We start from the raw sequence: 13,638 nt of genomic DNA, 5'->3' as shown, positions 1-13,638 counted from the left end.
AGCCATTGGTCTCTGGCTGGGGATGATAGATCTGCCTAACCAAGGCGGTGGTTCTGTAACGCCAGAACGCCTTTCTCAACACTGGAGCAGCGCAGATCAGTGAGCCTACCATCACCACTGGGACCATGACAATTTAAGAAGTGGCACTTCGGATTCTAACATCACGTATATTTGAAAGCATCCTTCAGTAACTGCCTTGAATAGTCAATCAAGTCAGTTGAATGAAGTCAAGCGAACAGAGTCTCACCATAGTTCCCAGGACATCAGCACCCCCGATGAAGGAAACTCATGGAAACAGAAGACGGTCTTTCCAGACTTTCTTTTTTCTTTTTCTTCAAGGACCACTACAAGTTAATGAAATCAATTTTCCCCAAAGAAAAGGGAGGAAACCTGAAGTCATCAAGGCCAGAGCTTGACGAGTATCTGTAAAGCATGCATGCGTATGATAGAGGCCAGTGCAAACAGCTCATCGGATATCCCACCAAACGAACGACCAGATTACCAGATGGACGTCAATCCTTCAAAGTGGAGGGAAGTGGAACAGGCAGTTACATATCGACTATACAAGAGTCCCCCTGATGTTTTTTGCAAAAAACAAGGAGTGATCTCAATGTCATTTTCTTTGACCTTGCCAACATGTTCGGAACTGTCTCTCACAGTTTCCTCTGAGTATCCTTTGACCTCTCCAGGAAACCAAAGACCTTGCCATGGGCTATTTTCAAGATCTGCAGTTCTGTTTTACAACGTCAGATTTTACCACCACATGGCACCATATGGAGATTGGCATAATGGCAGTGTGTGCCATCTCCTGATTGTTTTTTTTACCATGGCCATTGAAATCACCATAAGGGCCTCCAAGTGGGCAGTTGGTGGTGGGCTGCTTAAGTCTGGAGTCCGTCTAACGCCCATCAGGCTATACATGGATGACATGACAACCATGACAACGACAGCACCTTGCATCAGATGCCTGCTATGGAAGCTAAAGGACAGCTAGCTCTTATGTGAGGAAATGGTTCACTTTGGCTGGTTGACTGTGCTAACGCAATTTTATTATTGTAAATGTGTGTTTCTGGAAAATATTGTGTGTAAGTGTAGACCGAAGTCAAGTTGTTTCATAACCTCTTCATGAAATAGAAAAAATATAAATGAGTGATATGCTGATGCTATCCAGAAAGGTTTCACAGAGCTCTGCTTTTTAGCTCCCAATTGTCAGTCTACCAAACAGAGAAGAGTTTTAATATTTGGCTCTGAGGTTGTTCTACCTCCTCCCGAGAATTGCAAAGCAGCAATGAAATGACTGTCGCCTTGGGATGACTCTGTTGCCAACACAATAGTCGAGTGTCACAGAGGGATGGGCACCTGACCTTGAGAAATCAGCGGCAATCCAACACTTTAATGTCCATTTCACACACCATTTCATGCCAATGGATTTAAAACCCTGAACGACCATCACAACAGTTGTTACGATCAACATTTTGACATCCCTAATGTCCGTCAGTCGGGATGGTCAGAAAACTGGCTCTGCAGTTAGCAAAGGAAAAGCTTGAATGTGTGTGTGTGCGAGAGAGAGCGGGGGGGCGGGGGGGGAGAGTGAGGTCTTCCCATTGCTACGGTAACAGCTGTGATGGCAGCCGCTATGAGGAACAGGCGTATCATTGAGTTTCTATGATGTCACCAGTTTGGCGAGGCGAGCAGATGGGCTGGGCCAGGTACTGAACCTACCGTTAATAAACACATGCAAATAAATACCCGCTCGCCGATAAACAAAAACAACCACATTTCACACACCCACACGCACACACAAACACGCACGCACACCGTCACCCACTCAGAAATTCTATCAAAACGCACCGTCACTCATGCATAAACACCTATTCTCTTCATTTGACAGACTGCTCCACCCGCTAGTTTAAGATGCAACGCATTTCTCCTAATATGCCCAAAGAGCATGCTAATCTAATTAGAGTGTCAGTCAGCAGAGTGCTCACCTAAAGATAAATTAGGAAAGCACAAAATCTACGAACAGGAAAGAAAATCTCCTTGCAAGGATGTGGCATATCTACCTCTACTACTCCCCCCAACCCCCACCTATTTGTGAGTTTTTTAATGGTTTCGCAGTCGTCCCTGCTGAGATTCATTACCTGGCCTAATTATAAAGGCAAATGAAATCAGCTCCAATACATTATTAATAGAGGAGAACCATTAGGATTATTTTGCAGTATTTGCAAAAATATTATGTATTCCAACTATTTTCATGCCTGATTAAAGACACATACAGATAACAAAAGAGCTATATGAATGTGATGGAGGCGCCGAGGGTAAGGGTGGGTGTGAGGCTGGTGACTGGACAGAAAGAGAGATGGAAACAAGAAGAGAAAAAAGAAAAACAGAAAGGAGGAAAAGAGGGAGATAGTGGTTTTGGCATGGGCGATTGGATTAAAGAGAATGCTGGCTTTTCCACTTGAGGAGGTATTGATGCCATATTGGATGCAGCTACTTATGAACAGGTGTGCTGTGTGTGGTCACTGTGACCCAGGCTCCACTTCCTGTATGGCTGGCTACACATCCGATCGAGGTGCATCAGAGCCGGGAGAGGCAGGCATCAACTTCTCTCCGGCCTAAGATGAAGGGACAGCCGCACTGCAGCTCCCTCCCTCGGACCAGCAGGGAGGGAAGGGTGCAGCCCAGCCACCGGAAGACTACAGCTCCAGAGAGTAAGCAACCATGAATAAAAATGGACTTTGCAGGGAAGTAGGCCTCATAATTATTCGTTTTGAATCAGTTAAAACCTTTTCTCAAATATCCCCCAGGAGGCGCTGGGTTAAAAATCCATTTGTGGGAAGTGTACCATGACAGCGAGCTCGTCTCCCTGGAGACAGAGGATATGACAGTAGGGATTGTGCATGTTTATCTGTCGGGTGAGGCTATATATATATATATATATATATATGTGTGTATGTGTGCATGTGCATCAGTATGCTTGCATGTTCATGGGGCATTTGAGTGTTTGCAAATGTGAGAGTCAGTGGAGCACGCAAGCTCCCAAAGACACCGTCAAACACACAGACCAGAGTAAAACCATTTCTCCTTTTTTCTTTTTTTGGATTTCAAGAGCGGATCTCTTGTGTTTTAAAGGTCAGCTGCACAAGAATACAATGTTGAACTTGCTGTATTCTGTGGAACAAAACAGACAGAAGACTCTTCGATAATACTGACGACCATTAAAATAACAACTCCAGGAGTGAGCAATTATGATGTGCGTGCGTACATGTAGGACTGTGTTTGTGTGTCGTTTCCACTTGTATACAATTAGGCTTTATTACCACATTGTCTCTGTGATGCTGATCACATTGTCATTAAAGAGTTACAAATAAAATAGCCTGGAAAGGAAAGGGAAAAAAGAAGGAAGAGGTCTCGGAGAAGGAGGGAGAGGATTGGGTGTCCTACTTTACCGTCACACCGTCTTGCCATACATGCTCCTTCTGAAGCTGCTCCGCCTCCCTGGCCAGTTTCTACAAGGAAACACAAAAAACAGCAGTGTTTGTGTCAGAAGTCAACAGGACATTGATTTGTGTTTATGTCTGTGTATGTGTGAGAGAGAGACAGACAGACAAACAGATGGGAATATGGTGGTGACCTTGTTCCCTATAAAAACGGGTACAGCTGTAAATTAGCTGGATAATTCAAAGGATTAGGGAGCGCAAAACCAAAAAACACTGTCCTCCTTAATTAGTCCAAATTACAGTATTGCACCACAAGCCAACAACTGCTTGTACACTGCCACTATACATCAGCTACACACAATTGTTAAATGTTTTGAGAAGCTGCGAATTGTTTCTCAAAATTGGCTTTGGTTAGAAAGTATCTGCATTAGTGTCTTTCAAAAAACAATGGACTTATTAGCATTTGAGACACTAGAGAATCAAACTCTTGATCACTATAAATATGTAATTAAATGAGGGAATTTGATGACCATTGGCCGAAAGTGTTGTTACATATTGCTGAGGTGATAATACATACAAGAATATTTGTTTGACTGACTGAGCTGGCAGGGGTATGAGATACTATGTAAACAAACTTGTGCGAGTAACATGCCAAGGCACCGACCATTATCATCAGTGGTACTGAAGTAGATCCACACCAGTGCAAATCCATACTGACTGATCTTGACATTTGCAGGGTAGTTGTTAAGCCGTGAGTACTGTCTAATAGCCTGATACTGCACATTTTTGGAGGCAGACCTTAGCTAGAAAGGTAATGTCTGCTGATTCGTAGCTTTAGCTGCTGTCAGGTTGCATTTCAATACAGTTCCACATACATGGTTTGACTGACTTTATGTTAGCAACTGAAACGTTTGAACACCATGACTTGTACAGAATGAAACTCAATATTCTCTTCTACTTTCAGTATTCTTGACTAGTATCAGGCACCACTAGACACTGATGTTGTCTTAAAAATGTGCTTTAGTAGTCCAACATCATTTACCATGATGTACCTTAGGTTTATCACTGAAGAAGCTTAAAGTATGTAGGCTTCTCATATAGGAAGTCATCCAAGTGGCAAATATGGTGAAGCCTTAGCATCTCTCTCCCTCCCTACAGCCCTCCCTCTCGTGCCTCAGTATCTAGGTTTTCCCGGGCCTCTAGGGGGCGATTTTGTTCCTGTCCCAAAATAGGGTGATCAGCCATAAAGTCCCATAGGGCCAGGGCCCTGAAATTACTAACCCTATTTAGACCCCTGCTACAGTATGAGCTCATTCATCTGTGGAGCCACACTGAAGGAAGCAGTCCCTTTCCACTAGAGGCTTTTTATCTACCAAAAACACACAAGACACAAACTCTCATTATAATATAAGCTCTCCTATTTCAATCAAGAGCCCCGCCCACCTCATCTCAGCTGACCCTCCCACTCACAGACACACAGACACAATACTGCTCCACCTCCTCTAAACACAGACCAGGCCCAGAATATCAGTCCAGGCTCTACAATGTGTGGGACATTAGGGGAGCATAATGGTTTCAAATATGTATACTGTGATACCACTAACCCAATTTGTGAAAATCTGGATCCATTCAAGTCCTCTGTGTCTTTCTACTTTTGCATTGTGCTTTTAATCACCCGAACAAGCATTAAATAACAATGATAAGATTTATTTAATTTCCTAATGAGACATTAGGAGACTGAAACAATGAAATGAGGATATAATTATCCCATTTAAATTATTACCAAAGAGCCTATTAGAAAAGACGTAAAAAAAGGGTCAGGTTCCTAAAGGGCAGCGCCACTGTGGTAATCTCTTGATGAAACTCTCAACACTACAGTTTTCAATTAGGGATAAACACTGAGCAGCTGAACAATAATCTCACTGCATTTCCAGCTCTGAGATTCGCCTGAAAATGAAAGCCATATGATTTCAATCTGTGTCAAACAGCTGGAATATTTAATGTGTTTTCTTTTTACAATATGCAAAGTTCTTTTTGAGGACATAAAAAAAAAAAAGTTGCATTTGTTTGAACAATTTTCCCTGATTTTTTCCTCAACCCTCTGTCATGATCTTTGATCTAGCTACCCTTTCATCCCTTTGGCTCAGTCTTTTTCTCTGCATTTAATCTGTCAGTAAGAATCTCTACTTTGTCCCTTTAGAAAATCCATTTCTCTCCCCCTGAGTAGCCCACGTGTCTTTTTTTTCCAGTTCTGTTTCTCCAGCTGCTTCTCCCATGGTATTTTTCCTCCCTCTCTCCCTGGTAGGCCACCATTTTTCTAGGACCCTATCTCTTCCCTAGCAGCTTAATGCAGTCCCCCTGCTTCAAAACAGCCATGTGTCTTCATGTGTCTTCCCTTTCACTGTGTTGGCCCAGATGGATGGGCAACACAAACAGCCAATGAATCAGAGTGAGAGATGTGGGAAGGTGGGGGGCAGGGATATATCATCTATGCTGGTGGCTGGAGCCCAAGCAGCTTAGAAGACTGGATGAGCATAGTGAGATCAGCACAGTACAGCACAGATAAGCTCAGTACAGGCCCACACAACACAGCAAATAACACTACAGCACACAGGCACAAAGACACCAGAAGAGTTGACAACACGAGCATGGCACTCTAATGTTATTGCCATTGTAACCTTGACACGAAATGCATCACATTGGGCCATTTGTCAGCAAGCCTAAAGGCAAGGTCAAGAACCATAAACATAACTCTGTAATGGATAGGAGCATGTGAAGTACCTCCCCATCTACAGCCTTAAACAACACACAATGGAGTCTGTCGTGTACGCAAACACTGTACGTAATGATGCAGGTGATAGTGTAATTGTACAAACAGCTCAACTGCAGGCTGTACAGCCCTCGTGATGTCGCCGCTGTCCAAGAGCCCTGACGGTGAAAAGCCGCGCTCTCTGACTGTGAACTCACAGGGCAAAAAGACAGCAGGGGGGGGGGGGAAGCTCAGCGTGAGGCGATTAGGATCTTTAATATTCATAACTGTTCGGTTTGCTCCGTTCCAGAGGGGAGCAGTTTAATCACTCGAAGTCATGTTATTTCTAGGGGAATGACAGCACACAAGGGACGGACAGCGTCATGCTGTGGTGAGTGCCAACTCGACACCGGGCCGCCTGATTGCTGCAGCCTGTTAGGCCCTTCCACTGAGCATTAACTTAAAGGGCACTCGAAACACACCACACTGTTGTCTGTGTGATCTTTAGGGACACTCCAAAACAGCCCCACAATGTGTGTGTTTGAGTGAGAGAGCACTTGAGAAAACACGACGCGGTCTGTACATGTGATTGCAGCCTTAAATCGAGGTACTCGACATGTTCCAAATGACCCCCTCAGCTCGGTTTCTGGGAACGCTCAAGTCACCTTTGGGACGAAAAGACTGTGAAATGCCTCTGCTGAGGTCAGAGTGCGGGTGAGGGAAGACCCTTAGGAAATTTAACAATGATTGGCTGCTGTGGACATTGACAATCATAATGGTAAGCCACTAAGCTTGATGAAAAAATATGTCTATATATAGAACAGCTTTCTTAAGGGTCCTTCCCACATTGTTGAATTAGATATCCAGACAAAGAATCACTAAGAACTACATCTTCACTGTATCTACTGACACATGAAGGATGAGGAAGAAGCATATTTAGCTAGAGACAGTGTAAAGGGCATGATACATCTGTAAGCTACATTGCTTCCTGGTGTATGAAACCATATGAGGTCATATTCATCAAAGACATTGCAAGGAGCAATAAAAGTTGAGTGAAAACTGCTGTTTTTAATGGCTACTGACTTATTCATGTTGCACCAAAATGTCACCACTGTGTCATGGCCGTTAGCGCTGCTCAGTGTGCTGTAGAAGTGCAGAGAGGGGCAGTGTCGTGCAGCAGTTGGTCCATTAGGGGGCAGCAGACAGAGCACCAATGAGCCCCACAACCAGCAGCAGCAGCAGCAGCAGCCAGTGGAGCCTGTCAGAGTGAGAGCAGTCTGCTTTAAGCTCTTCATTCTGTCTTCTCCACTCGGCCGGGATTAAGGCCAATCATAGAAATCACTGAGTCAGAACCGTCCCACAATAACAGATGGAGGGACTTTCCACTCCAGAATTTTAAAACATCACAGACAAACTCACTTTCACTTCGCCTCGCACCCTCGCCGCTGCAACCGCCGTCCCCCGCCACCACGACCACCTTTCATTCTCTCGCCATCCTTTTATCACTCCTCTTCGCTCGGCTGTTCTATCCTGCCATCATATGCTGTACTCCATTTCTCTCCATCTGTCTCAGTTTGCCGCTCTCAAACTTTCTCCCTCCTCTAAAGCCATATTAATTCCAACAACACAGACAACAAACCCAACTTGAAAATGTTTGATTGACTTCACATAGCACAGAACTCGCCATTGATGCAGGCATGAAATAGGAAGAGGCTTGAAACCCTACGACATGTTTTTAGTGCTTGCATTCACACACATTCTTCTAAGCAGTTTCCCAATTCAAGTTCCAGTAACAAACTACTATCATAAAAACAATAGGCTCTCTTCTTCAGAGTGGCCAAACAATGTTAAAGTCCATAATGAGGAGAAATAATGACCCTTAATTCCAGGTCCCTGGTTGGTTTGCTACTGGTAGCAGGGTATTGTAGTCCTTATTAGCGAACTCTGACAGGGGATCTGCATGGAAGGGTGGGAGACCCTGTCTTTGTTCTGTGATCAAAAGTCCCCCGTGGCAGGCCCGTTTGCAGTTGCTGTGTGTGTAGTGCTATTGTAGCATGTGCTGAGATAATCCCTGCCTTTGTCCCCCCCCCCCCCGATTATCTTCCCCCTCCTCAACGGAAATGTTAACAATTTCTTTTTGCTTTTCCAGAGCAGAGCATTCGACCTCCACTCTGCTGTTTCCACGGAGACCGGATCTGGAAGACGCGAGCTGTCACCTACCCGCGGCAGCAGCAGCGACTCACCAGCTTTTCGAAATCAAACACCAGCTTTCTACACACCACACAGGCCCACAGAAACACCATGTTTCCACAGTAGATTGCCAGCATTGTGCTAAAGCGTGTGTAGTTCAATTGGACAAGAAAAGCGTCCGTCTTTACTGTGGAACAATACAGTAGCTCTCTGCGGCAGCTAAACTCCATCATTATCGGTCTTCAGAGCTATACTGAAAATAATCCACCTTGATCATAAGCTCTTGTGTACTAATCAGTCTTCTTTTGACTTTATGAAATGGATATAATCAAAATACGATTATGTTAGAAGCAACGACACGGGAGCAAATGAGCTAATTGAATATATTGCTGACTGTAGTCAGTATCTCCATAAAAACAATGTTCATTTTCATCTAATTGGGACACTTTTTGTTTCATTTGAGATACTCCATTCAAAACAATACACATTTACTCATTAAACCACAGAGTCTTTGAAGCTAAGTGGCAGACTCATCATCACAGAACAGGGCCAAAGACCATTTTAATTCAATGGAGCAACTACCACTGTAGATTCAATTAAACCTCATTTGGGAGGAATGCTATTTACTTTACATATGCCCAGGTCACAATGCACATATCCAGCACAACTTTAAAAGACAGAAAAGGTCAAACAAGGTCAGCGCAGGATCGTCGTAGTGAGTCAACGCCGCAAAGACGTGCAGCCCGGACGTAGCAAACTGCCCTACATACAGGGGCCAGCAGGGGGCTCAGGGTGAGCGTGCAGGCTGGGGCCAGGATCAGCTCAGTGACATGTGGGTGTCTGGCTGGTTGGGCTCACTGTCCATTGTTTGACAGATAGTCACAGACATGCCCAAACTGCTGCCCGGCCTTTCCTGCTGTCACTGCTATCAGTCAGACTACAGAGACAGAGTGGGAGGGGAAGGGAGCCTAAAGGCGCCATTTACAAAAAAAAAAATAAGATTCAGACGTCTTGTTTCTCCTGCAGCCCATTAGGCATCGACCTTGCAGGTGACTGAGAAGGAGAAAATTGCATACCCATTGTTTGGAACAAGTGATAGCTAAAAAAAAAAAAACATGTCAAGAGAAGCTAAGTGACATTCTACTGGAAAGAAACGGAGCACATGGCTGCTCTTTTAGTTGGTGCATCTGTTAAAAGGTGTGTGCGATTGCTTGGATGACCTGCTTGTTTCGTCCATCTTGTCAGCAGGCTAAGTGGGGAGGAGCAGAGCGAAACAGCATCAAGATGCAGGACAAATGTCTCCTTGATCAGAGGTGAGAGTGATATATACACGCACCCTGCGATACAAACGCAACAGAACGACACTGAGAGCTGATGCGTATGCTCTTAGCCACAACAATCTGTTATTTGTGGTACATCTTGACAAAAACTGTAGTTATGCCAAAGCACACACGTTATGTAAAACACACAAACATACGGCATTAACAGGAAAACAATGGCAGCGGCTGAAACTCCTCAGCATCTCGTTTGACAAGACAACCGTGTTTGTCACAGCATATGTGTGTGTGTGTGTGTGTTTAATGCATATGCACATACACATTAAGACACACTGTCAATCATGACTGGTCACATTTTACACCCACACAAACTTCACTCCACACACTGTACACTTGCAATCAGCCCTCACTAATCAACAAGCAATCAATTATACACACATTTGTATTGTCTGTGCCCTTTCCTTTGACGGGCTCAAACTGGATGCAAATACAGTTGGAGAGGGTCAGACGAGTGTTGTTGAGACAAATGAGAAAATGAAAGGATTTTTGGGGGGTAGTGGGGGGGGGGGGGATTTTACTGAGCATTATCATATCTGAAATACAAAAAAAAGAAAGTTCTTTAAATAATGTGTGATCAGTAATTTTGTGAGGACAGCTGTCCCATTTTTTCCTGTTATACAGTCGTCTGCAATGGAGGTCAGAAATGGCCAGACTGATTCGGAGAGCACCAGGACGAAAAGCGGGAGGTCGGAAAGAGAGGGATAAAACACCATAGGAAGGGAGGAAGGTGATTTTTTTTCTTTTTTACACAAACCAATATTATCTCAGTCCATCAGCTTAGCACCCTTCCTTTCACCTCACCACAGCACGGTCTGCAATTCAAGGGCAAACAGTTTATTTTTGCTGTCCATTTTTTTGCCCTTTACTTCAATCATCCTCCCGCTTACTTTAGATTGCTGAATAATGAAAGGAGTTACGCATTCATGGCTTATAGGAGGGTTATTATTCAACTAAAAGGTCATGATGTGTTACCAAACAGATATTTTGTGAAGTCTTGCAGATTTACCTCACTCCCTCCCCTCCTCCTTTTACGCTACGAAGAAAAAGTGTATGGTATCTGACAAAAGCCTTGTCAAAGTGCCAGAGAGTCCAGTGACAGCAGCTGGTGTTTGACAAAGTGTATCATTGACAGTGTGTGGCCAGGCAATTGTTTGGGATTTACACACATGTGCACACATGAGTACACACCTTCAGTCATATTCATCCACGGACACACACACTTGCGCACACACGCCGTAAAGTATTACAGCAGATATAAAGGAGGAAAAACGTGCAGACACGGCCGTCTCTCAAAGCAATTACAGCAGATTGAAACCAAATTAAATTTGAAGCCTGGAGCAACACCAGCTACTGAACGTCTCTGACAGATATGACAGGGGAGGGAAGGGAGTGCTGCGGGCCCAAAGGGTGGAGGGGATGTTGGAGAGAGCGGCAGGTGTGGGTCACAGAGGAAGAGAGAGCTACTTGGATAGGATAGGAAATGCAGACAGAAGTAGGGCAGATAGCTGGCCCCGTACAGAGAACATCAGTAGGGGTCTCCGCCAGGATTTTAAGGGCCATGCAGATGATGTTGCATGTTTTAGCCCATTAACTGCAAACTTTGTATTCTATATGTTACTGGCAACTGATTTCGAAGGCGTACCATATGTTTTTGTATTGATTTCCTAGCTTCAGGGCAGCGATGGTTTACATTAATTTCAATACGGAGTGAACTTTGGGAGCCTTTGAAGTTGCTTGATATTGGTAATCCATCACAGTAAATGTTTTGTCACCTTTATCATAATGCTCTGACATCTACGGCTGGAGAGCCGGCTGCTGAACAGCAACCGCTTAAATGCAACAAATGACCAAATTCACACAATCTCTTTTGTTGACATCCATGTTTGCCTATATTGTTTGTCTTGTAGCTCCTGAATGCCGTGCTTTTTCTGCAGCAGTGATAAAAAGAAAAATAATGATAATAAAACAAATACAATATGCACAATTGATGTAGGTTGATTTTCATACTCTATTAATGAATTACAAATCCTTGGCTGAAAATCAATCTAAACCATTGGGTATACTTTGGACCTAGTAATACCTGGCTATTGCATAGAGTAAAAATACAATGCTTTATCCATGCAAATTGCAGTAAATATAGCATATCTTAGACAAATAAAATGAATCACTGAGGAACTTATAAAACATGAATAAAAACAGCAACACTGCATCCAATAAAATGACATTTTTACACTGGAAAATGATACCATGCGAGTAGCAATATACTATAATCTGTAGACCATTTAGCAATCGCAAACATGTGCCTGTTACAGGCATACAGATTAGCTCACTTTCCAGTTCTCCAAGAGATATAATTTTTCCATTTTCATTATTCTCGTCCAAGAAATGACAGGATTAGTTGTGGCGGCTTTTAAACATCTGATGTTATCTTCCTCTCCTGGGTGAACAATTAATCCCTCTCATTTCCCTTCTTCTCATCATCCTCTCTCTCCCCATCCAGGCTTCATCTTGCCTCCATTTCACTGTTCCTCTCTTCTTCTCTCCCCCCTTCACAATGTCTATCTCTCCCAGAGGAGATCTTTTTTTACCAGAGAGAAATGGAGCTAAGTGCCCTGGCATTTAAATACCCACATTTTCTGTGTACTGTGGATATATACGAAAACACACAGTGATGGGGTTTCTGTAGTCACTTGTCACTGGTCTTACAGTATGTTCACACACTTACAATTCAACTCTTCATCAGCACTTTAGCTGCTTTTGAAATTCTTGTGTATGTTGTTCCTGAAATGTAGGATGCACTTTAGTCTTCCAGATCCAGAAAAAAAAGATCATGTTTAGATCTGTCGTATTTGTAAATCCAATTAACATTAGCAAAAGCAATATTAGATGGATCTATAATTGCAGATACAGTATGATGACATTTCAAATGTCAATATGTCTTCTGACTAACAGATGTCGCCATTGTTTTCACTGTGTGGTATAGGACCAGCTAGCAGGTTTCATATGTAAATGCAAACAACATCTGGCTAACAATGTAAATGTTTGATCACTCTGCTGTGGCTCGTCCTCATCGAGTCTATGCTCCTTGGTCACTGAGGGAAGATTCTCTGAATTTCTAACAAGGGCTTCGATGCTCAGCATTCACATGTGCTGAAAGTGGTGGTACAATAATGTAGGATCTCCAATTAATAAAAAAATATCCACTCAAAATATCCACTCCCAAATACAAAAGGGGATAGCTGTGAAAAAAATGACGAAATGTGCAAAGGTTTGTTAGACAAATGATAATACAAGTTACTGCATGCACAATTATAAAGTCAATTCATTTTTTTTTTCATTTCAAACTCTCATGATGCTGATTTCCTCCCTCCCAGTCCTGTCTAAGAAAATAATCCCACAGCTTTCTTTTCATGTCTGTCAGATGTGGATTGAGCATGCTCTATTTTCTGAGCTGATAATTCACTAGAGTGACTGATAGTACTGTATATGATGATGTATTTTATTGGTGAAATATCATCTGGAGTTCAAAGAACCATCCAAAAACCATCTGCACTCAATAATAATACTCTCAATGTTTGTTACAACCGCAGATTGTACAAACATTATTGCCACATATTGAGGAAGAGTTTGAAAGAGGTTGTTGGTTTTGGACGTGTTAAGTCTTGCACAGCAGAAACATTACTTTGGCACATTGGTGACTAGCTTGCTAGCTAACAAGGTAAAACATGTAAATCGGACGTATTTAGGGCGGTTGATGAGCGTATTTAAGAGAAGCTATCTTTCCCCCCCGGCTTCCAGTTGCATTAACGACTTCATGTTTCCACCCATTTCAATGCACATTTACGTACAAAAAGAAAATGAATGTTATTCAAATACACAATGCAGTACTCACTGTTATATGCCAAAACTAATAAGAATG

General features: G+C 43.1%; 1 protein-coding gene across 1 annotated transcript in view; it reads right to left on the bottom strand.

Moving 5' to 3' along the window:
- Positions 1–13,638, bottom strand: part of cacna2d2a (calcium channel, voltage-dependent, alpha 2/delta subunit 2a) — a gene marked incomplete at both ends in the record, with an annotated part of 136,124 nt that overhangs the window by 61,678 nt on the left and 60,808 nt on the right. Inside the window, one exon of the mRNA XM_079156694.1 lies at positions 3,453–3,512. Coding sequence (XP_079012820.1) covers positions 3,453–3,512 — 60 coding nt within the window. The remainder of the gene's footprint in view (positions 1–3,452; positions 3,513–13,638) is intronic.

This window comes from Pholis gunnellus (genome assembly GCF_910591455.1).
Source record: "Pholis gunnellus genome assembly, chromosome: 3".
Classification (NCBI taxonomy): Eukaryota; Metazoa; Chordata; class Actinopteri; order Perciformes; family Pholidae; genus Pholis; species Pholis gunnellus.
Note: the sequence above shows the minus strand (reverse complement) of the source record. Positions and strands in the feature narration are given on the sequence as shown.